Below are 26294 nucleotides of genomic sequence, written 5' to 3' on the forward strand. Positions count from 1 at the left end.
TCAAATATTTTGCTACCATGTTTTTTTGGGGGGAACCAGTGCATCAATTTCTTTGCTACCACCGTTTGAGTTTTTGCTACATCCAACATGCATCAGTGTCATGTAATTTGCTGGAACCAGCAAACATTCTTGCTCAAAGCGGCATGATTTTTTGTTGGAACCGGTGTTTCTTTTTGTTGGAACTAGCTAATTTTTTTGCTACAAATCTACTACCGAAGTTTTTGTGGTGTTGAGATTTTTGCTGGAACCATCATTATTTTTTGCTGGAACCGGCACGGGAGGTTTTTGTTGCTTTTTTTGCTAGACATGGCGGTGCAAGTTCACAATGGGGGCGAGCCGGAGACGGGGACGCCGGGGATGCTCCAACCATGAATGACAGCGCGCTGGAACCCTCCTGTGTTTGAGCTGCAACCATGACGAGCAGAGGGAGCCAAGGCAAGTGCCAGACACAACTGTCAGGCAAGCGGCAGGCGAGCGCGGGTGACGGGCGCGGTGTCGCGGTGGCAAGCAAGATCGCAGGCGGCCGGCGAGCCAACTGATCCGGCATGTGCGCACGCTGTCCTTTTTTTCTTGTTTCCTGTGCGTGTTTTTTCTGTGTGTTTGACTTCTAAAACAAAGCAATCAGACGGTTGGGAACGGATGTATCGGGCGGCTGGGGCTTGACCGGCCCAACAGTTCGGCCGGTGCGCCGGCGCCTATAAACGTCCTATAATTTTTGTGTTATATAGTTTATATTAGAATGATTGACAATCTAGATATACACGCAGGACTTGTAAACTGAGACGAAGGGAGTTCTTATCTTCCTCATCGCTGGTAAAATAGTCATTCCAACTGTTCCTTACTTAATCCATTCTATTCGTTGCCTGCATAAATACACGCCGCCGACTGGTGCGACATGATAGTCACGGTGAGGTGAGTAGAGTACGACGACAGTCATATGTCGATGGATCCTCATGTAGTTCTACTTCTCACCCTCATCCTCCTCCTGGGTACCGGAGACGGCAGCCTCGCCGTCGGCACTCCGTCCGCGATCATCAGAAGGACATGCGCGGCTGTCGGCCGAACCGGCCCGGGAGTGGGTTACGACTCCTGCATGGACGCGCTCTCGGGCGACCCGGCCGCCGCGGCCGCCAAGGACGCACGGGAGCTCGCCGTCGTCGCCACCAAACTCACAGTGGCCAACGTCACGTCGACGGTGCTCGTCCTCGACGACCTCGTCTGTAACCTCGGGGAGTGCCTCCGCTCCTACAGGGACATGAACGAGACCCTGGAGGGCGCGCTCGGTGACCTAGCTGCTGGGCGCCTCAAAGCGGCGTCCGACAAACTGCAGCATGTCTCCTTCGCGCCCAGCGACTGCGACATCCTCTTGTTCGAGGGGAGCGCGGAGAAGAACCCGATGAGCGAGGAGAACAACGACGCCGTGTGGCTGTCCCGACTGGCGTATGTGATTGCTAGCTTGTAGGCGCCGATCCTCGGCTCCGACGTCAAGTTTAATTCTTGCCTCACGCGGCTTATTAATCTAGCTACGTAGCTAGCTGGTGGTTGATTTCCATTTGCTCGAGCGGTCGCATAAAATGGAATTGCCATTTGTTGTCCAACGTGTGCGATGTCATTTCCACTAGTAGAGTGTCCGTTGCCACAGGCGACAAGCATGTAAGTTTTTATATATAGGTTGCATCCGATATTAATAAATTTAGGCTCACTTATAAATCACTTGTTGATGATTATTCTCGGGAATTTACTATTTAATGTATGTGATATTGTTCACTATAAAAATATGTTACATTTCTCTAGGAGCAAATAGTTGATTTCCCTTTATATGAAAAACAACCAACTTTTCTATAAAAAACAGGTCATCCCTCTCACACCCTCGCTGCACGGACACAAGCCTTTACTCACATCTCACTCAACTCGCACAGGTCGACACCCCATGTCTCCTCGCCACGGCGTCGCCACCGCCATATCTCCTCACCACGATGTCGCTATCGCCGTCTCTCTCCTCATCATGGCTTGGATCTGCTGCCACCCCTCCACGCTCACCGCCGCCTCCTATCCCCTCCACCGTGATGTCACCCGTCCCCTCCACTCCCTGCCATGGTTTACAATTTCGGCCGGATTCGGTTAGCAGCCGTTAGCACATCTGGCGCGGTGAGCAGCCGGATCCGTTGTCAGCCGGGAGGTGCAGAAGGGTCACCCTCACTAGTGTAGAACCGGGCTTTAGCGCCGGTTCGTAAGGGCCTTTAGTGTCGGTTCTGCAACCGGCACTAAAGAGTGGAGACTAAAGCCCCCTGTTGGGAATCGTAGCATAATTTTAAAATTTTCCTACGCTCACCGAGATCCATCTATGGAGTATACTAGCAACGAGGGGAAAGGAGTGCATCTACATACCCTTGTAGATCGCGAGCAGAAGCGTTCCAATGAACGTGGATGACGGAGTCGTACTCGCCGTGATTCAAATCACCGATGACCGAGTGCCGAACGGACGGCACCTCCGCGTTCAACACACGTACGGTGCAGCGACGTCTCCTCCTTCTTGATCCAGCAAGGGGAAGGAGAGGTTGATGGAGATCCAGCAGCACGACGGCATGGTGGTGGATGTAGCGGGATGTCGGCAGGGCTTCGCCGAGCTTCTGCGAGAGAGAGAGGTGTAGCAGGGGAGGAGGGAGGCGCCCAAGGCTGTAATCCTACTGCCCTCCCTCCCCCCCTTTATATAGGCCCCCTGGGAGGGGGGGCGCCGGCCAAGATCCCATCAAGGGAGGGGGCGGCGGCCAAGGGGGGAGACTTGCCCCCCAAGGCAAGTGGGGCGCCCCCCACCCTAGGGTTTCCAACCCTAGGCGCAGGGGGGAGGCCCATGGGGGGCGCCCCAGCCCACTAGGGGCTGGTTCCCTTCCCACTTCAGCCCATGGGGCCCTCCGGGATAGGTGGCCCCACCCGGTGGACCCCCGGGACCCTTCCGGTGGTCCCGGTACAATACCGATAACCCCCGAAACTTTCCCGGTGGCCGAAACTTGACTTCCTATATATAATTCTTCACCTCCGGACCATTCCGGAACTCCTCGTGACGTCCGGGATCTCATCCGGGACTCCGAACAACTTTCGGGTTTCCGCATACTCATATCTCTACAACCCTAGCGTCACCGAACCTTAAGTGTGTAGACCCTACGGGTTCGGGAGACATGCAGACATGACCGAGACGCCTCTCCGGTCAATAACCAACAGCGGGATCTGGATACCCATGTTGGCTCCCACATGTTCCACGATGATCTCATCGGATGAACCACGATGTCGAGGATTCAATCAATCCCGTATACAATTCCCTTTGTCAATCGGTATGTTACTTGCCCGAGATTCGATCGTCGGTATCCCAATACCTTGTTCAATCTCGTTACCGGCAAGTCTCTTTACTCGTACCGCAATGCATGATCCCGTGACTAACGCCTTAGTCACATTGAGCTCATTATGATGATGCATTACCGAGTGGGCCCAGAGATACCTCTCCGTCACACGGAGTGACAAATCCCAGTCTCGATCCGTGCCAACCCAACAGACACTTTCGGAGATACCCGTAGTGCACCTTTATAGTCACCCAGTTACGTTGTGACGTTTGGCACACCCAAAGCACTCCTACGGTATCCGGGAGTTGCACGATCTCATGGTCTAAGGAAAAGATACTTGACATTGGAAAAGCTCTAGCAAACGAAACTACACGATCTTTTATGCTATGCTTAGGATTGGGTCTTGTCCATCACATCATTCTCCTAATGATGTGATCCCGTTATCAATGACATCCAATGTCCATAGTCAGGAAACCATGACTATCTGTTGATCAACGAGCTAGTCAACTAGAGGCTTACTAGGGACACGTTGTGGTCTATGTATTCACACATGTATTACGATTTCCGGATAACACAATTATAGCATGAACAATAGACAATTATCATGAACAAAGAAATATAATAATAACCATTTATTATTGCCTCTAGGGCATATTTCCAACAGTCTCCCACTTGCACTAGAGTCAATAATCTAGTTACATTGTGATGAATCGAACACCCATTGCGTCCTGGTGTTGATCATGTTTTGCTCTAGGGAGAGGTTTAGTCAACGGATCTGCTACATTCAGGTCCGTATGTACTTTACAAATATCTATGTCTCCATTTTGAACACTTTCACGAATGGAGTTGAAGCGACGCTTGATATGCCTGGTCTTCCTGTGAAACCTGGGCTCCTTCGCAAGGGCAATAGCTCCAGTGTTGTCACAGAAGAGAGTCATCGGGCCCGACGCATTGGGAATCACCCCTAGGTCGGTAATGAACTCCTTCATCCAGACTGCTTCCTGTGCTGCCTCCGAGGCTGCCATGTACTCCGCTTCACATGTAGATCCCGCCACGACGCTTTGCTTGCAACTGCACCAGCTTACTGCTCCTCCATTCAAAATATACACGTATCCGGTTTGTGACTTCGAGTCATCCAGATCTGTGTCGAAGCTAGCGTCGACGTAACCCTTTACGACGAGCTCTTCGTCACCTCCATAAACGAGAAACATATCCTTAGTCCTCTTCAGGTACTTCAGGATATTCTTGACCGCTGTCCAGTGTTCCATGCCGGGATTACTTTGGTACCTTCCTACCAAACTTACGGCAAGGTTTACATCAGGTCTGGTACACAGCATGGCATACATAATAGACCCTATGGCCGAGGCATAGGGGATGACACTCATCTTTTCTATATCTTCTGCCGTGGTCGGGCATTGAGCCGTGCTCAATTGCACACCTTGCAATACAGGCAAGAACCCCTTCTTGGACTGATCCATATTGAACTTCTTCAATATCTTGTCAAGGTATGTACTCTGTGAAAGACCAATGAGGCGTCTTGATCTATCTCTATAGATCTTGATGCCTAATATATAAGCAGCTTCTCCAAGGTCCTTCATTGAAAAACACTTATTCAAATAGGCCTTTATACTTTCCAAGAATTCTATATCATTTCCCATCAATAGTATGTCATCCACATATAATATGAGAAATGCTACAGAGCTCCCACTCACTTTCTTGTAAACACAGGCTTCTCCATAAGTCTGTGTAAACCCAAACGCTTTGATCATCTCATCAAAGCGAATGTTCCAACTCCGAGATGCTTGCACCAGCCCATAGATTGAGCGCTGGAGCTTGCATACTTTGTTAGCATTCTTAGGATCGACAAAACCTTCCGGCTGCATCATATACAACTCTTCCTTAAGGAAGCCGTTAAGGAATGCCGTTTTGACGTCCATCTGCCATATCTCATAATCATAGTATGCGGCAATTGCTAACATGATTCGGACGGACTTCAGCTTCGCTACGGGTGAGAAAGTCTCATCGTAGTCAACCCCTTGAACTTGTCGATAACCCTTAGCGACAAGTCGAGCCTTATAGATGGTCACATTACCATCCGCGTCTGTCTTCTTCTTAAAGATCCATTTGTTTTCTATGGCTCGCCGATCATCGGGCAAGTCAGTCAAAGTCCATACTTCGTTTTCATACATGGATCCTATCTCGGATTTCATGGCTTCTAGCCATTTGTCGGAATCCGGGCCCGCCATCGCTTCTTCATAGTTCGAAGGTTCACCGTTGTCTAACAACATGATTTCCAGGACAGGGTTGCCGTACCACTCTGGTGCGGAACGTGTCCTTGTGGACCTACGAAGTTCAGTAGTAACTTGATCCGAAGCTTCATGATCATCATCATTAACTTCCTCCCCAGTCGGTGTAGGCACCACAGGAACATTTTCCCGCGCTGCGCTACTTTCCGGTACGGAAGGGGTGACTATCACCTCATCAAGTTCCACTTTCCTCCCACTCAATTCTTTCGAGAGAAACTCCTTCTCCAGAAAGGACCCGTTCTTGGCAACGAAGATCTTGCCTTCGGATCTGAGGTAGAAGGTATACCCAATAGTTTCCTTAGGGTATCCTATGAAGACGCATTTTTCCGACTTGGGTTCGAGCTTTTCAGGTTGAAGTTTCTTGACATAAGCATCGCATCCCCAAACTTTTAGAAACGACAGCTTAGGTTTCTTCCCAAACCATAATTCATACGGTGTCGTCTCAACGGATTTCGACGGAGCCCTATTTAAAGTGAATGCGGCAGTCTCTAAAGCATAGCCCCAAAATGAGAGCGGTAAATCGGTAAGAGACATCATAGATCGCACCATATCCAATAGAGTGCGATTACGACGTTCGGACACACCATTTCTCTGAGGTGTTCCAGGCGGCGTGAGTTGTGAAACTATTCCACATTTCCTTAAGTGTGCACCAAACTCGTGACTTAAATATTCTCCACCACGATCTGATCGTAAGAATTTTATTTTTCTGTCACGTTGATTCTCAACCTCACTCTGAAATTCCTTGAACTTTTCAAAGGTTTCAGACTTGTGTTTCATTAGGTAGACATACCCATATCTACTTAAGTCATCAGTGAGAGTGAGAACATAACGATATCCTCCGCGAGCCTCAACACTCATTGGACCGCACACATCGGTATGTATGATTTCCAATAAGTTGGTTGCTCGCTCCATTGTTCCGGAGAACGGAGTCTTGGTCATCTTACCCATGAGGCATGGTTCGCACGTGTCAAATGATTCGTAATCAAGAGACTCCAAAAGTCCATCTGCATGGAGCTTCTTCATGCGCTTGACACCAATGTGACCAAGGCGGCAGTGCCACAAGTATGTGGGACTATCGTTATCAACTTTACATCTTTTGGTATTCACACTATGAATATGTGTAACATCACGTTCGAGATTCATCAAGAATAAACCATTAACCAGCGGGGCATGACCATAAAACATATCTCTCATATAAATAGAACAACCATTATTCTCGGATTTAAATGAGTAGCCATCTCGAATTAAACGAGATCCAGATACAATGTTCATGCTCAAAGCTGGCACTAAATAACAATTATTGAGGTTTAAAACTAATCCCGTAGGTAGATGCAGAGGTAGCGTGCCGACGGCGATCACATCGACCTTGGAACCATTCCCGACGCGCATCGTCACCTCGTCCTTCGCCAGTCTCCGTTTATTCCGTAGTTCCTGTTTTGAGTTACAAATATGAGCAACCGCACCGGTATCAAATACCCAGGAGCTACTACGAGTACTGGTAAGGTACACATCAATTACATGTATATCACATATACCTTTGGTGTTGCCGGCCTTCTTGTCCGCTAAGTATTTGGGGCAGTTCCGCTTCCAGTGACCACTTCCCTTGCAATAAAAGCACTCAGTTTCAGGCTTGGGTCCATTCTTTGACTTCTTCCCAGTAACTGGCTTACCGGGCGCGGCAACTCCCTTGCCGTCCTTCTTGAAGTTCTTCTTACCCTTGCCCTTCTTGAACTTAGTGGTTTTATTCACCATCAACACTTGATGTTCTTTTCTGATCTCCACCTCCGCTGATTTCAGCATTGAATATACCTCAGGAATGGTCTTTTCCATCCCCTGCATATTGAAGTTCATCACAAAGCTCTTGTAGCTTGGTGGAAGCGACTGAAGGATTCTGTCAATGACCGCATCATCCGGGAGATTAACTCCCAGCTGAGACAAGCGGTTGTGCAACCCAGACATTCTGAGTATGTGCTCACTAACAGAACTATTCTCCTCCATTTTACAGCTGAAGAACTTGTCGGAGACTTCATATCTCTCGACCCGGGCATGAGCTTGGAAAACCATTTTCAGCTCCTCGAACATCTCATATGCTCCATGTTTCTCAAAACGCTTTTGGAGACCCGGTTCTAAGCTGTAAAGCATGCCGCACTGAACGAGGGAGTAATCATCAGCACGCTGCTGCCAAGCGTTCATAACGTCTTGGTTCTCTGGGATTGGTGCTTCACCTAGCGGTGCTTCTAAGACATAATCTTTCTTGGCTGCTATGAGGATGATCCTCAGGTTCCGGACCCAGTCCGTATAGTTGCTGCCATCATCTTTCAGCTTGGTTTTCTCTAGGAACGCGTTGAAATTGAGGACAACGTGGGCCATTTGATCTACAAGACATAGTGTAAAGATTTTAGACTAAGTTCATGATAATTAAGTTCATCTAATCAAATTACTCAATGAACTCCCACTCAGATAGACATCCCTCTAGTCATCTAAGTGAAACATGATCCGAGTTAACTAGGCCGTGTCCGATCATCACGTGAGACGGACTAGTCAAGATCGGTGAACATCTCCATGTTGATCGTATCTTCTATACGACTCATGCTCGACCTTTCGGTCCTCCGTGTTCCGAGGCCATGTCTGTACATGCTAGGCTCGTCAAGTCAACCTAAGTGTATTGCGTGTGTTCCGAGGCCATGTCTGTACATGCTAGGCTCGTCAACACCCGTTGTATTCGAACGTTAGAATCTATCACACCCGATCATCACGTGGTGCTTCGAAACAACGAACCTTCGCAACGGTGCACAGTTAGGGGGAACACTTTTCTTGAAATTATCATAAGGGATCATCTTACTTACTACCGTCGTTCTAAGCAAATAAGATGCAAAACATGATAAACATCACATGCAATCAAATAGTGACATGATATGGCCAATATCATTATGCTCCTTTGATCTCCATCTTCGGGGCACCATGATCATCTTCGTCACCGGCATGACACCATGATCTCCATCATTGTGTCTTCATGAAGTCGTCACGCCAACGATTACTTCTACTTCTATGGCTAACGCGTTTAGCAACAAAGTAAAGTAATTTACATGGCGTTATTCAATGACACGCAGGTCATACAAAATAATAAAGACAACTCCTATGGCTCCTGCCGGTTGTCATACTCATCGACATGCAAGTCGTGATTCCTATTACAAGAATATGATCAATCTCATACATCACATATATCATTCATCACATCTTCTGGCCATATCACATCACATAACACATGCTGCAAAAACAAGTTAGACGTCCTCTAATTGTAGTTGCAAGTTTTTACGTGGCTTGTAGGTTTCTAGCAAGAACGTTTCTTACCTACGTATGACCACAACGTGATTTGCCAATTTCTATTTACCCTTCATAAGGACCCTTTTCATCGAATCCGTTCCGACTAAAGTAGGAGAGACAGACACCCGCTAGCCACCTTATGCAACTAGTGCATGTCAGTCGGTGGAACCTGTCTCACGTAAGCGTACGTGTAAGGTCGGTCCGGGCCGCTTCATCCTACAATACCGCCGAAACAAGATACGACTAGTAGCGGCAAGAAGAATTGGCAACATCAACGCCCACAACTGCTTTGTGTTCTACTCGTGCATAGTAACTACGCATAGGCCTGGCTCATGATGCCACTGTTGGGAATCGTAGCATAATTTTAAAATTTTCCTACGCTCACCAAGATCCATCTATGGAGTATACTAGCAACGAGGGGAAAGGAGTGCATCTACATACCCTTGTAGATCGCGAGCAGAAGCGTTCCAATGAACGTGGATGACGGAGTCGTACTCGCCGTGATTCAAATCACCGATGACCGAGTGCCGAACGGACGGCACCTCCGCGTTCAACACACGTACGGTGCAGCGACGTCTCCTCCTTCTTGATCCAGCAAGGGGAAAGGAGAGGTTGATGGAGATCCAGCAGCACGACGGCGTGGTGGTGGATGTAGCGGGATGTCGGCAGGGCTTCGCCGAGCTTCTGCGAGAGAGAGAGGTGTAGCAGGGGAGGAGGGAGGCGCCCAAGGCTGTAATCCTACTGCCCTCCCTCCCCCCCTTTATATAGGCCCCCTGGGAAGGGGGGCGCCGGCCAAGATCCCATCAAGGGAGGGGCGGCGGCCAAGGGGGGAGACTTGCCCCCCAAGGCAAGTGGGGCGCCCCCCCCCCCACCCTAGGGTTTCCAACCCTAGGCGCAGGGGGGAGGCCCATGGGGGGCGCCCCAGCCCACTAGGGGCTGGTTGCCTTCCCACTTCAGCCCATGGGGCCCCGGGATAGGTGGCCCCACCCGGTGGACCCCCGAGACCCTTCCGGTGGTCCCGGTACAATACCGATAACCCCCGAAACTTTTCCCGGTGGCCGAAACTTGACTTCCTATATATAATTCTTCACCTCCGGACCATTCCGGAACTCCTCGTGACGTCCGGGATCTCATCCGGGACTCCGAACAACTTTCGGGTTTCCGCATACTCATATCTCTACAACCCTAGCGTCACCGAACCTTAAGTGTGTAGACCCTATGGGTTCAGGAGACATGCAGACATGACCGAGACGCCTCTCCGGTCAATAACCAACAACGGGATCTGGATACCCATGTTGGCTCCCACATGTTCCACGATGATCTCATCGGATGAACCACGATGTCGAGGATTCAATCAATCCCGTATACAATTCCCTTTGTCAATCGGTATGTTACTTGCCCGAGATTCGATCGTCGGTATCCCAATACCTTGTTCAATCTCGTTACCGGCAAGTCTCTTTACTCGTACCGCAATGCATGATCCCGTGACTAACGCCTTAGTCACATTGAGCTCATTATGATGATGCATTACCGAGTGGGCCCAGAGATACCTCTCCGTCACACGGAGTGACAAATCCCAGTCTCGATCCGTGCCAACCCAACAGACACTTTCGGAGATACCCGTAGTGCACCTTTATAGTCACCCAGTTACGTTGTGACGTTTGGCACACCCAAAGCACTCCTACGGTATCCGGGAGTTGCACGATCTCATGGTCTAAGGAAAAGATACTTGACATTGGAAAAGCTCTAGCAAACCAAACTACATGATCTTTTATGCTATGCTTAGGATTGGGTCTTGTCCATCACATCATTCTCCTAATGATGTGATCCCGTTATCAATGACATCCAATGTCCATAGTCAGGAAACCATGACTATCTGTTGATCAACAAGCTAGTCAACTAGAGGCTTACTAGGGACACGTTGTGGTCTATGTATTCAGACATGTATTACGATTTCCGGATAACACAATTATAGCATGAACAATAGACAATTATCATGAACAAAGAAATATAATAATAACCATTTATTATTGCCTCTAGGGCATAGTTCCCCCACACCCCCCCTTTAGTACCGGTTCATCACGAACCGGCGCTAAAGTGCCACCACGTGGCACGAGCCAGGCCCGGGTGCGTGTAGGACATTAGTACGGTTGGTAACACCAACCGGTACTAAATGTTTGGGGGTGTTTTGGTATTATTTTTTATTTTTCCTTTAATTTTGTGTTTTTTATTTAATTTAGTGATTATTTTAGTTGTTAAATCATTAGGTGAAAGTAGCGCAGATTAGTTTCGACTGGGTGCATGTGGATCCTAGCTAAGTGATCAAGTATATGCCATATCCATATTATACTTGATCACCTATAATTAAGTGATCAAGTATAATATGGATATGGCATATACTTGATCACTTAGCTAGGATCCATCCAGCTGAAACTAATCTGCGGTTTCTTTTATAAATGATATAATAACTCATCATCATCATCATCATATTTATATAAAAACTCTTGCATCGTATCATCAACAACAGTAAATTAGCTAGCTAAAAATCATCATAGTCGTCATTACCACTGTTTAATCATCATAGTCATTACCGCTATCTAATCAGCACCAACACTAGCTTTAAAAAACATTCACTTGTACCAGAAGCAAAGATATCATCGAGTTCAACATGGTCATCATATTTTAAGCGTTCATAACACCACAAAAGCAAATCACCCTTTGAGATTAAGTTCAGGACGAAGAACACGGACATGAGAGGACAAAAGTACTAAGAGCATGAACTAGCTAAATCACTCCTGCTGCTCTCTCTCTCAGGTAAAATAGCATAGAACATGTATAGCTCTCCGGATTCATCATACTGGAGCATGCAGATGAACCTATCTCCTAATCGTGGGCTGCGCTTCTCATTGCTGCCCCCAAGTACTTCTCTGCTGGGATCGTTAACAATTTTGCTCCAATCTTTCACTATTAAGCATTCATCGCTGTTAGAAATCCTGAATGCACTCATGTGCAATGTAGGATATCTTGGCCGTAAGCTAACCATTGACATGTGACCTTTAGTCTCGATCCACTGAGGCACAACTGTCATCGGGAGTCCCTGTTGAAGAACATCGTATAGTAATTAATATACTTAGCAATGAAAGTTTAGCAAAAAAATAATGTATGCAAAAGATGCACTAAGGACAAATAGTAAAAATCTTACCATCTTTCTTAAATAGATGTGACCGTAGTTCAATACGATCACTATTGGTCGCACGTTTTGAGTACTAACATTTCTAACTGCAGGAAGAAAATTTGTCTTAACAGTATGAAGATCCTCAAGCCATGAAACATAATGACTTATCTCCTCGCAGTTTAGTTCAGCTCCGGAACAGTAGTAGGTCCTGTCTACCAAGCGTCGGACATGTTTGCTTGAATGAAAATAAGCTGTCAATAGAAATTAGTTGTCAACTATTTTTGAATAAACAATATCAAAGACATAAATATGGTTGAGAAACTCACATAATGGTAGAACTGGAGGCGTCTGCACATCGACCCAGATGTCTCTATTACCTTCAATATCATCTTCCGGACGAAAGGTGATAACCATATCAGGCTCAAATGCATAAGCCTTGCATAGTGCTTGCCAAGTTTTGCATTCAAAATAGGTGTACGTGTCTGCATTGTATAATTTGACGTTGAAAGTATAACCATGCTCGGTCTTCAGGTAAACTCTCTTTACCTCCATAGTTTCCATAGCACTGAAACCTATCTTATCCAAGACAAAAATTCTTGCATGGCAGGGGATGCGCTAGTAGAATAGTGAAAATTTAAAATTATAAGTTCAAGCAAATGAAGCATATATAAGTCATGCTTAATTATGAAAAAAGACTTGTCGTTGTGACTTACTGTATCCACTTCGAAGGTCTCATCCAGCTTGATGCTGAAGCGCCTATCATCAACAAGAAAATTTATGTCGCACAGGCCGCGCTGGTCTTCACAGTATTCGCACTTAATGAAATCTTTCTCGTCGTCAGACGACATTTCCTATGTTTATATAGGTGAAACATTAAACACTTACTAGTTCTATTAATTCAACTACTTCTATTAGTTCAACTAGTTCTATTAATTCAACTAATTCAAATAAAGTAGCTAGTTCTATATAGTAATATTTTAATTAGATCATCAAATCTCAGATATCTAAATTTTCTTACTAAAAATAAACTAGTCCTATTAATTCAACTAAGAATTTACTAAAAATAAACTAGATCTATTAATTATCTTACTAAAATATATAAAGTAGCTATATATATAGTAATATTTTAATTAGATCATCAAATCTCATATACCTAAATTTTCTTACTAAAAATAAACTAGTTCTACTAATTCAACTAGTTCAACTAAGCATTTACTAAAAATAAACTAGTTATATTAATTCAACTAATTCAAATAATCTCATATACCTAAATTTTCTTACTAAAAATAAACTTGTTCTATTAATTTTCATACTAAAAATAAACTAGTTATATTAATTCAACTAGTTCAAATCTCATATATATACCTAATTAATATCTAGCTAATTCATCTAAAATTGACATTAATATTTAACATCTTTTCCATATAATTCATCTAACATTAACATTTCTAACATTCTTATCTACGTAATTTATCTAACATTAATCTAAACATATGTGTGTGTGTGTGTGTGTGTACGAGCGGGGGGCGGCGGCGTACGGGCAGCGGCGCTCAACGGCGATGCGATGGGGACGGCGCGACGACGAGCGGCGGGCCGGGGGCGACGGCGCGATCGAGACGGCGATGTACGGAGTACGGGGCAGCGGCGACGGGCGGCGGGGGCGATGGCGGTGACGGCGACGACGGGCGGCGGGGGCGGCGGGGGCGGCGGGGCCTGCGAGGGCGGCGCGGCAGCGGCGGCGATGTCGCGCGAAGTAGTTGGAGAAGAAGTGGTGGTCGATGAAACTGAATTTTTCGTAAGTGCCATATATATAGGAGGGGCCTTTAGTACCGGTTCGTGGCGCCAACCGGTACTAAAGGCCAATTTTCGCCAGGCCAAGGGGCGGGAAACTGCCCCTTTAGTACCGGTTCGTGGCTCCAACCGGTACTAAAGGCCCCCTTTGGTACCGGTTGGAGCCACGATCCGGTACTAAAGGGGTGCGCTGGCGCAGGAGCAGTGCGGGCAAGTTTAGTCCCACCTTGCTAGTTGTGGGGCGCCCGCACCAGTTTAAAAGCCCCGGCGTGGCTGTTGTCTCAAACTCCTCTCTATAGCAGGCTTCTGGGCCCAACTTTGGCGCGCTGCCCTGTGAGCCTGCTGGCCCTTCTGGGCCTATATTTGCAAACCCTAGGTCTGGCAGGCCCACTGGGCAGCGCCCCAACAATTTTTTATATAATTTTCTTCTATTTATTTCCAGTAGCTTTTTGCTGTATTTAGTTTCTTTGCGAATATAAAAAAATTATATAGTTTTTTCTTTTCCGCATTATTTATTTTCTGCTATTTATTTTTTAGTAATTTTTATATATAGTTTTTGTCTTTTCTGTTTTATTATGATGCATACTGAACGCAAAAATAGGCTGGAGTTCAAATAAGTTTAATAAAAAATTGAAGTGCCCGTGTAACAGATGAGTTCTCGTCCGAAACCCTGATACTCCGAAAGAGATTGTCCAGTTTGTACACGAGGTGCGTCCAGTGTTCGCCGTGACCCTCTCTACTCTTTTGCACATGCTATGCAGGTGAAATGATGATATCATGCCAAGTTCCAACATTTTCAAAGTTCATTTTGTAGTGATTTTCAATTTCACCGTCATTTAGCTCTCTAAACAAATAGGTAAATGACTGAAAAACAGCAAATGATGTCAGAACGTGTTGGAAATTGATGACGTCGCTTTGAATGCTGCATACTGAACGCAAAAATAGGCTAGAGTTCAAATAAGTTTAAAAAATATTGAAGTGCCCGTGTAACAGATGAGTTCTCGTCTGAAGCCCTGATACTCCGAAAGAGATTGTCCAGTTTGTACACGAGGTGCGTCCAGTTTTCGCCGTGACCCTCTCTACTCTTTTGCACATGCTATGCAGGTGAAATGATGATACCATGCCAAGTTCCAACATTTTCAGAGTTCATTTTGTAGTGATTTTCAATTTCACCGTCATTTAGCTCTCTAAACAAATCGGTAAATGACTGAAAAACAGCAAATGATGTCAGAACGTGTTGGAAATTGATGACGTCACTTTGAATGCTGCATACTGAACACAAAAATAGTCTAGAGTTCAATTAAGTTTAAAAAACATGAAGTGCCGGTGTAACAGATGAGTTCTCGTCCGAAGCCATGATACTCCGAAAGAGATTGTCCAGTTTGTACACGAAGTGCGGCCAGTTTTTGCCATAACCCTCTCTACTCTCTTGCACATGCTATGCAGGTGAAATGATGATACCATGCCAAGTTCCAACATTTTCAGAGTTCATTTTGTAGTGATTTTCAATTTCACCGTCATTTAGCTCTCTAAACAAATCGGTAAATGACTGAAAAACAGCAAATGATGTCAGAACGTGTTGGAAATTGATGACGTCGCTTTGAATGCTGCATACTGAACGCAAAAATAGTCTGGAGTTCAATTAAGTTTAATAAACATGAAGTGCCGGTGTAACAGATGAGTTTTCGTCCGAAGCCCTGATACTCCGAAAGAGAGTGTCCAGTTTGTACAGGAAGTGCGGCCAGTTTTTGCCGTAACCCTCTCTACTCTCTTGCACATGCTATTTGGGTGAAATGATGATACCATGCCAAGTTTCAACATTTTCAGAGTTCATTTTGTAGCGATTTTCAATTTCACGGTCATTTAGCTCTCTAAACAAATCGGTAAATGACTGAAAAACAACAAATGATGTCAGAATGTGTTGGAAATTGATGACGTCGCTTTGAATGGTGCGTACTGAATGCAAAAATAGTCTGGAGTTAAATTTATGTTTAAAAAACATGAAGTGTCGATGTAACAGATGAGTTCTCGTCCGAAGCCCTGATACTCCGAAAGAGACTGTCCAGTTTGTACACGAAGTGCGGCTAGTTTTTGCCGTAACCCTCTCTACTCTCTTGCACATGCTATGTGGGTGAAATGATGATACCATGCCAAGTTTCAACATTTTCAGAGTTCATTTTGTAGCGATTTTCAATTTCACAGTCATTTAGCTCTGAAAACAAATCGGTAAATGACTGAAAAACAGCAAATGATGTCAGAATGTGTTGAAAATTGATGGCGTCGCTTTGAATGGTGCCTACTGAACGCAGAAATAGTCTGGAGTTCAATTAAGTTTAATAAACATGAAGTGCCGGTGTAACACATGAGTTCTCGTCCGAAGCCCTGATACTCCGAAAGAGATTGTCCAGTTTGTACACGAAGTGCGTCCGGTTTTTGCCGTAACCCTCTCTATTCTCTTGCACATGCAATATGGGTGAAATGATGATACCATGCCAAGTTTCAACATTTTCAGAGTTCATTTTGTAGCGATTTTCAATTTCACGGTCATTTAGCTCTGAAAACAAATCGGTAAATGACTGAAAACAGCAAATGATGTCAGAAAGTGTTGAAAATTGATGACGTCGCTTTGAATGGTGCCTATTGAACGCAAAAAAAGTCTGGAGTTGTAATAAGTTTAAAAAATGAAGTGCCGGTGTAACAGATGAGTTTTCGTCCGAAACCGGCCCTGATACTTCGAAAGAGATTGTCCAGTTTGTACACGAAGTGCATCCAGTTTTTGCCGTATTGTCCAGTTTGTACACGAAGTGCATCCAGTTTTTGCCGTAACACAAGAAGTCCGGAGTTGTAATAAGTTATTAAAAATAAAAAAGAGGCGCAATGCTCGTTAATTAGCTTCAAGCCTTTCGGAATAGTGTAGACTGCACTGCACATAGCTCCATGCAGTCTACCCTATTCCTCAAGGCTTGAAGCTAAGCAACGTAAAGGTGAGCATTGCGCCTCCTCTTCATCGTCTCTGCACTCAGGGCTTATAAACCGCTCCTAGTGCCTCTCTCTTCGCGAGGTGAGACTGAAAACAGCTTAGTAAGAAACTCTAGTACCGGTTCGTGCCACGAACCGGTACTAAAGGTGCTCGTGGGGCCACAGCCTCATTAGTACCGGTTCGTGGCACGAACCGGTGCTAAAGATTCGCCACAAACCGGTACTAAAGAGCTCCTCCCGCCTAGCCGTTGGAACCGGCACTAATGGACACATTAGTGCCGGCTCAAAATCAAACCGGCACTAATGTGCTTCACATTTGACCCTGTTTCTACTAGTGCCTACTGTTGGGAATCGTAGCATAATTTTAAAATTTTCCTACGCTCACCAAGATCCATCTATGGAGTATACTAGCAACGAGGGGAAAGGAGTGCATCTACATACCCTTGTAGATCGCGAGCGGAAGCGTTCCAATGAACGTGGATGACGGAGTCGTACTCGCCGTGATTCAAATCACCGATGACCGAGTGCCGAACGGACGGCACCTCCGCGTTCAACACACGTACGGTGCAGCGACGTCTCCTCCTTCTTGATCCAGCAAGGGGGAAGGAGAGGTTGATGGAGATCCAGCAGCACGACGGCGTGGTGGTGGATGTAGCGGGTCTCGGCAGGGCTTCGCCGAGCTTCTGCGAGAGGGAGAGGTGTAGCAGGGGAGGAGGGAGGCGCCCAAGGCTGTTGTGTTGCTGCCCTCCCTCCCCCCTTTATATAGGCCCCCTGGGAGGGGGGGCGCCGGCCAAGATCCCATCAAGGGAGGGGGCGGCGGCCAAGGGGGGAGACTTGCCCCCCAAGGCAAGTGGGGCGCCCCCCACCCTAGGGTTTCCAACCCTAGGCGCAGGGGGAGGCCCATGGGGGGCGCCCCAGCCCACTAGGGGCTGGTTCCCTTCCCACTTCAGCCCATGGGGCCCTCCGGGATAGGTGGCCCCACCCGGTGGACCCCCGGGACCCTTCCGGTGGTCCCGGTACAATACCGATAACCCCCGAAACTTTCCCGGTGGCCGAAACTTGACTTCCTATATATAATTCTTCACCTCCGGACCATTCCGGAACTCCTCGTGACGTCCGGGATCTCATCCGGGACTCCGAACAACTTTCGGGTTTCCGCATACTCATATCTCTACAACCCTAGCGTCACCGAACCTTAAGTGTGTAGACCCTACGGGTTCGGGAGACATGCAGACATGACCGAGACGCCTCTCCGGTCAATAACCAACAGCGGGATCTGGATACCCATGTTGGCTCCCACATGTTCCACGATGATCTCATCGGATGAACCACGATGTCGAGGATTCAATCAATCCCGTATACAATTCCCTTTGTCAATCGGTATGTTACTTGCCCGAGATTCGATCGTCGGTATCCCAATACCTTGTTCAATCTCGTTACCGGCAAGTCTCTTTACTCGTACCGCAATGCATGATCCCGTGACTAACGCCTTAGTCACATTGAGCTCATTATGATGATGCATTACCGAGTGGGCCCAGAGATACCTCTCCGTCACACGGAGTGACAAATCCCAGTCTCGATCCGTGCCAACCCAACAGACACTTTCGGAGATACCCGTAGTGCACCTTTATAGTCACCCAGTTACGTTGTGACGTTTGGCACACCCAAAGCACTCCTACGGTATCCGGGAGTTGCACGATCTCATGGTCTAAGGAAAAGATACTTGACATTGGAAAAGCTCTAGCAAACGAAACTACACGATCTTTTATGCTATGCTTAGGATTGGGTCTTGTCCATCACATCATTCTCCTAATGATGTGATCCCGTTATCAATGACATCCAATGTCCATAGTCAGGAAACCATGACTATCTGTTGATCAACGAGCTAGTCAACTAGAGGCTTACTAGGGACACGTTGTGGTCTATGTATTCACACATGTATTACGATTTCCGGATAACACAATTATAGCATGAACAATAGACAATTATCATGAACAAAGAAATATAATAATAACCATTTATTATTGCCTCTAGGGCATATTTCCAACAGTCTCCCACTTGCACTAGAGTCAATAATCTAGTTACATTGTGATGAATCGAACACCCATTGCGTCCTGGTGTTGATCATGTTTTGCTCTAGGGAGAGGTTTAGTCAACGGATCTGCTACATTCAGGTCCGTATGTACTTTACAAATATCTATGTCTCCATTTTGAACACTTTCACGAATGGAGTTGAAGCGACGCTTGATATGCCTGGTCTTCCTGTGAAACCTGGGCTCCTTCGCAAGGGCAATAGCTCCAGTGTTGTCACAGAAGAGAGTCATCGGGCCCGACGCATTGGGAATCACCCCTAGGTCGGTAATGAACTCCTTCATCCAGACTGCTTCCTGTGCTGCCTCCGAGGCCGCCATGTACTCCGCTTCACATGTAGATCCCGCCACGACGCTTTGCTTGCAACTGCACCAGCTTACTGCTCCTCCATTCAAAATATACACGTATCCGGTTTGTGACTTCGAGTCATCCAGATCTGTGTCGAAGCTAGCGTCGACGTAACCCTTTACGACGAGCTCTTCGTCACCTCCATAAACGAGAAACATATCCTTAGTCCTCTTCAGGTACTTCAGGATATTCTTGACCGCTGTCCAGTGTTCCATGCCGGGATTACTTTGGTACCTTCCTACCAAACTTACGGCAAGGTTTACATCAGGTCTGGTACACAGCATGGCATACATAATAGACCCTATGGCCGAGGCATAGGGGATGACACTCATCTTTTCTCTATCTTCTGCCGTGGTCGGGCATTGAGCCGTGCTCAATTGCACACCTTGCAATACAGGCAAGAACCCCTTCTTGGACTGATCCATATTGAACTTCTTCAATATCTTGTCAAGGTATGTACTCTGTGAAAGACCAATGAGGCGTCTTGATCTATCTCTATAGATCTTGATGCCTAATATATAAGCAGCTTCTCCAAGGTCCTTCATTGAAAAACACTTATTCAAATAGGCCTTTATACTTTCCAAGAATTCTATATCATTTCCCATCAATAGTATGTCATCCACATATAATATGAGAAATGCTACAGAGCTCCCACTCACTTTCTTGTAAACACAGGCTTCTCCATAAGTCTGTGTAAACCCAAACGCTTTGATCATCTCATCAAAGCGAATGTTCCAACTCCGAGATGCTTGCACCAGCCCATAGATTGAGCGCTGGAGCTTGCATACTTTGTTAGCATTCTTAGGATCGACAAAACCTTCCGGCTGCATCATATACAACTCTTCCTTAAGGAAGCCGTTAAGGAATGCCGTTTTGACGTCCATCTGCCATATCTCATAATCATAGTATGCGGCAATTGCTAACATGATTCGGACGGACTTCAGCTTCGCTACGGGTGAGAAAGTCTCATCGTAGTCAACCCCTTGAACTTGTCGATAACCCTTAGCGACAAGTCGAGCCTTATAGATGGTCACATTACCATCCGCGTCTGTCTTCTTCTTAAAGATCCATTTGTTTTCTATGGCTCGCCGATCATCGGGCAAGTCAGTCAAAGTCCATACTTCGTTTTCATACATGGATCCTATCTCGGATTTCATGGCTTCTAGCCATTTGTCGGAATCCGGGCCCGCCATCGCTTCTTCATAGTTCGAAGGTTCACCGTTGTCTAACAACATGATTTCCAGGACAGGGTTGCCGTACCACTCTGGTGCGGAACGTGTCCTTGTGGACCTACGAAGTTCAGTAGTAACTTGATCCGAAGCTTCATGATCATCATCATTAACTTCCTCCCCAGTCGGTGTAGGCACCACAGGAACATTTTCCCGCGCTGCGCTACTTTCCGGTACGGAAGGGGTGACTATCACCTCATCAAGTTCCACTTTCCTCCCACTCAATTCTTTCGAGAGAAACTCCTTCTCCAGAAAGGACCCGTTCTTGGCAACGAAGATCTTGCCTTCGGATCTGAGGTAGAAGGTATACCCAATAGTTTCCTTAGGGTATCCTATGAAGACGCATTTTTCCGACTTGGGTTCGAGCTTTTCAGGTTGAAGTTTCTTGACATAAGCATCGCATCCCCAAACTTTTAGAAACGACAGCTTAGGTTTCTTCCCAAACCATAATTCATACGGTGTCGTCTCAACGGATTTCGACGGAGCCCTATTTAAAGTGAATGCGGCAGTCTCTAAAGCATAGCCCCAAAATGAGAGCGGTAAATCGGTAAGAGACATCATAGATCGCACCATATCCAATAGAGTGCGATTACGACGTTCGGACACACCATTTCTCTGAGGTGTTCCAGGCGGCGTGAGTTGTGAAACTATTCCACATTTCCTTAAGTGTGCACCAAACTCGTGACTTAAATATTCTCCACCACGATCTGATCGTAAGAATTTTATTTTTCTGTCACGTTGATTCTCAACCTCACTCTGAAATTCCTTGAACTTTTCAAAGGTTTCAGACTTGTGTTTCATTAGGTAGACATACCCATATCTACTTAAGTCATCAGTGAGAGTGAGAACATAACGATATCCTCCGCGAGCCTCAACACTCATTGGACCGCACACATCGGTATGTATGATTTCCAATAAGTTGGTTGCTCGCTCCATTGTTCCGGAGAACGGAGTCTTGGTCATCTTACCCATGAGGCATGGTTCGCACGTGTCAAATGATTCGTAATCAAGAGACTCCAAAAGTCCATCTGCATGGAGCTTCTTCATGCGCTTGACACCAATGTGACCAAGGCGGCAGTGCCACAAGTATGTGGGACTATCGTTATCAACTTTACATCTTTTGGTATTCACACTATGAATATGTGTAACATCACGTTCGAGATTCATCAAGAATAAACCATTAACCAGCGGGGCATGACCATAAAACATATCTCTCATATAAATAGAACAACCATTATTCTCGGATTTAAATGAGTAGCCATCTCGAATTAAACGAGATCCAGATACAATGTTCATGCTCAAAGCTGGCACTAAATAACAATTATTGAGGTTTAAAACTAATCCCGTAGGTAGATGCAGAGGTAGCGTGCCGACGGCGATCACATCGACCTTGGAACCATTCCCGACGCGCATCGTCACCTCGTCCTTCGCCAGTCTCCGTTTATTCCGTAGTTCCTGTTTTGAGTTACAAATATGAGCAACCGCACCGGTATCAAATACCCAGGAGCTACTACGAGTACTGGTAAGGTACACATCAATTACATGTATATCACATATACCTTTGGCGTTGCCGGCCTTCTTGTCCGCTAAGTATTTGGGGCAGTTCCGCTTCCAGTGACCACTTCCCTTGCAATAAAAGCACTCAGTTTCAGGCTTGGGTCCATTCTTTGACTTCTTCCCAGTAACTGGCTTACCGGGCGCGGCAACTCCCTTGCCGTCCTTCTTGAAGTTCTTCTTACCCTTGCCCTTCTTGAACTTAGTGGTTTTATTCACCATCAACACTTGATGTTCTTTTCTGATCTCCACCTCCGCTGATTTCAGCATTGAATATACCTCGGGAATGGTCTTTTCCATCCCCTGCATATTGAAGTTCATCACAAAGCTCTTGTAGCTTGGTGGAAGCGACTGAAGGATTCTGTCAATGACCGCATCATCCGGGAGATTAACTCCCAGCTGAGACAAGCGGTTGTGCAACCCAGACATTCTGAGTATGTGCTCACTAACAGAACTATTCTCCTCCATTTTACAGCTGAAGAACTTGTCGGAGACTTCATATCTCTCGACCCGGGCATGAGCTTGGAAAACCATTTTCAGCTCCTCGAACATCTCATATGCTCCATGTTTCTCAAAACGCTTTTGGAGACCCGGTTCTAAGCTGTAAAGCATGCCGCACTGAACGAGGGAGTAATCATCAGCACGCTGCTGCCAAGCGTTCATAACGTCTTGGTTCTCTGGGATTGGTGCTTCACCTAGCGGTGCTTCTAAGACATAATCTTTCTTGGCTGCTATGAGGATGATCCTCAGGTTCCGGACCCAGTCCGTATAGTTGCTGCCATCATCTTTCAGCTTGGTTTTCTCTAGGAACGCGTTGAAATTGAGGACAACGTGGGCCATTTGATCTACAAGACATAGTGTAAAGATTTTAGACTAAGTTCATGATAATTAAGTTCATCTAATCAAATTACTCAATGAACTCCCACTCAGATAGACATCCCTCTAGTCATCTAAGTGAAACATGATCCGAGTTTAACTAGGCCGTGTCCGATCATCACGTGAGACGGACTAGTCAAGATCGGTGAACATCTCCATGTTGATCGTATCTTCTATACGACTCATGCTCGACCTTTCGGTCCTCCGTGTTCCGAGGCCATGTCTGTACATGCTAGGCTCGTCAAGTCAACCTAAGTGTATTGCGTGTGTTCCGAGACCATGTCTGTACATGCTAGGCTCGTCAACACCCGTTGTATTCGACAGTTAGAATCTATCACACCCGATCATCACGTGGTGCTTCGAAACAACGAACCTTCGCAACGGTGCACAGTTAGGGGAACACTTTTCTTGAAATTATCATAAGGGATTATCTTACTTACTACCGTCGTTCTAAGCAAATAAGATGCAAAACATGATAAACATCACATGCAATCAAATAGTGACATGATATGGCCAATATCATTATGCTCCTTTGATCTCCATCTTCGGGGCACCATGATCATCTTCGTCACCGGCATCACACCATGATCTCCATCACTGTGTCTTCATGAAGTCGTCACGCCAACGATTACTTCTACTTCTATGGCTAAAGCGTTTAGCAACAAAGTAAAGTAATTTACATGGCGTTAGTCAATGACACGCAGGTCATACAAAATAATAAAGACAACTCCTATGGCTCCTGCCGGTTGTCATACTCATCGACATGCAAGTCGTGATTCCTATTACAAGAATATGATCAACCTCATACATCACATATATCATTCATCACATCTTCTGGCCATATCACATCACATAACACATGCTGCAAAAACAAGTTAGACGTCCTCTAATTGTAGTTGCAAGTTTTTACGTGGCTTGTAGGTTTCTAGCAAGAACGTTTCTTACCTACGTATGACCACAACGTGATTTGCCAATTTCTATTTACCCTTCATAAGGACCCTTTCATCGAATCCGTTCCGACTAAACTAGGAGAGACAGACACCCACTAGCCACCTTATGCAACTAGTGCATGTCAGTCGGTGGAACATGTCTCACGTAAGCGTACGTGTAAGGTCGGTCTGGGCCGCTTCATCCTACAATACCGCCGAAACAAGATACGACTAGTAGCGGCAAGAAGAATTGGCAACATCAACGCCCACAACTGCTTTGTGTTCTACTCGTGCATAGTAACTACGCATAGGCCTGGCTCATGATGCCACTGTTGGGAATCGTAGCATAATTTTAAAATTTTCCTACGCTCACCAAGATCCATCTATGGAGTATACTAGCAACGAGGGGAAAGGAGTGCATCTACATACCCTTGTAGATCGCGAGCAGAAGCGTTCCAATGTTCCGAGGCCATGTCTGTACATGCTAGGCTCGTCAAGTCAACCTAAGTGTATTGCGTGTGTTCCGAGGCCATGTCTGTACATGCTAGGCTCGTCAACACCCGTTGTATTCGAACGTTAGAATCTATCACACCCAATCATCACGTGGTGCTTCGAAACAACGAACCTTCGCAACGGTGCACAGTTAGGGGGAACACTTTTCTTGAAATTATCATAAGGGATCATCTTACTTACTACCGTCGTTCTAAGCAAATAAGATGCAAAACATGATAAACATCACATGCAATCAAATAGTGACATGATATGGCCAATATCATTATGCTCCTTTGATCTCCATCTTCGGGGCACCATGATCATCTTCGTCACCGGCATGACACCATGATCTCCATCATCATGATCTCCATCATTGTGTCTTCATGAAGTCGTCACGCCAACGATTACTTCTACTTCTATGGCTAACGCGTTTAGCAACAAAGTAAAGTAATTTACATGGCGTTATTCAATGACACGCGGGTCATACAAAATAATAAAGACAACTCCTATGGCTCCTGCCGGTTGTCATACTCATCGACATGCAAGTCGTGATTCCTATTACAAGAATATGATCAATCTCATACATCACATGTATCATTCATCACATCTTCGGCCATATCACATCACATAGCACTTGCTGCAAAAACAAGTTAGACGTCCTCTAATTGTTGTTGCAAGTTTTTACGTGGCTTGTATAGGTTTCTAGAAGAACGTTTCTTACCTACGTAAAACCACAACGTGATTTGCCAATTTCTATTTACCCTTCGTAAGGACCCTTTTCATCGAATCCGTTCCGACTAAAGTAGGAGAGACAGACACCCGCTAGCCACCTTATGCAACTAGTGCATGTCAGTCGGTGGAACCTGACTCACGTAAGCGTACGTGTAAGGTCGGTCCGGGCCGCTTCATCCTACAATACCGCCGAAACAAGATACGACTAGTAGCGGCAAGAAGAATTGGCAACATCAACGCCCACAACTGCTTTGTGTTCTACTCGTGCATAGTAACTACGCATAGGCCTGGCTCATGATGCCACTTTTGGTAATCGTAGCATAATTTTAAAATTTTCCTACGCTCACCAAGATCCATCTATGGAGTATACTAGCAACGAGGGGAAAGGAGTGCATCTACATACCCTTGTAGATCGCGAGCGGAAGCGTTCCAATGAACGTGGATGACGGAGTCATACTCGCCGTGATTCAAATCATCGATGACCGAGTGCCGAACGGACGGCACCTCCGTGTTCAACACACGTACGGTGCAGCGACGTCTCCTCCTTCTTGATCCAGCAAGGGGGAAGGAGAGGTTGATGGAGATCCAGCTGCACGACGGCGTGGTGGTGGATGTAGCGGGTCTCGGCAGGGCTTCGCCGAGCTTCTGCGAGAGGGAGAGGTGTAGCAGGGGAGGAGGGAGGCGCCCAAGGTTGTTGTGTTGCTGCCCTCCCTCCCCCCTTTATATAGGCCCCCTGGGAGGGGGGCGCCGGCCAAGATCCCATCAAGGGAGGGGGTGGCGGCCAAGGGGGGAGACTTGGCCCCCAAGGCAAGTGGGGCGACCCCCCCCCCCCCCACACTAGGGTTTCCAACCCTAGGCGCAGGGGGGAGGCCCATGGGGGGCGCCCCAGCCCACTAGGGGCTGCTTCCCTTCCCACTTCAGCCCATGGGGCCCTCCGGGATAGGTGGCCCCACCCGATGGACCCCCGGGACCCTTCCGGTGGTCCCGGTACAATACCGATAACCCCCGAAACTTTTCCCGGTGGCCGAAACTTGACTTACTATATATAATTCTTCACCTCCGGACCATTCCGGAACTCCTCGTGACGTCCGGGATCTCATCCGGGACTCCGAACAACTTTCGGGTTTCCGCAT

General features: G+C 46.5%; 1 protein-coding gene across 1 annotated transcript; it reads left to right on the plus strand.

The window, feature by feature from the left end:
- Positions 1-842: 842 nt before the first annotated feature.
- Positions 843-1598, plus strand: LOC123049053 (uncharacterized). The gene has a single exon (XM_044472051.1). The coding sequence runs from the start codon at positions 938-940 to the stop codon at positions 1460-1462; it is 525 nt and encodes a 174-aa protein (XP_044327986.1). The 5' UTR covers positions 843-937; the 3' UTR covers positions 1463-1598.
- The last annotated feature ends 24696 nt before the right edge of the window (positions 1599-26294 follow it).

The sequence above is a fragment of the Triticum aestivum genome, chromosome 2D (genome assembly GCF_018294505.1).
Source record: "Triticum aestivum cultivar Chinese Spring chromosome 2D, IWGSC CS RefSeq v2.1, whole genome shotgun sequence".
NCBI classification, from domain to species: domain Eukaryota; kingdom Viridiplantae; phylum Streptophyta; class Magnoliopsida; order Poales; family Poaceae; genus Triticum; species Triticum aestivum.

Excerpts from the sequence above, each read along its gene's own strand:
- LOC123049053 (XM_044472051.1), top strand. The coding sequence starts at position 938 with ATGTCGATGGATCCTCATGTAGTTCTACTTCTCACCCTCATCCTCCTC.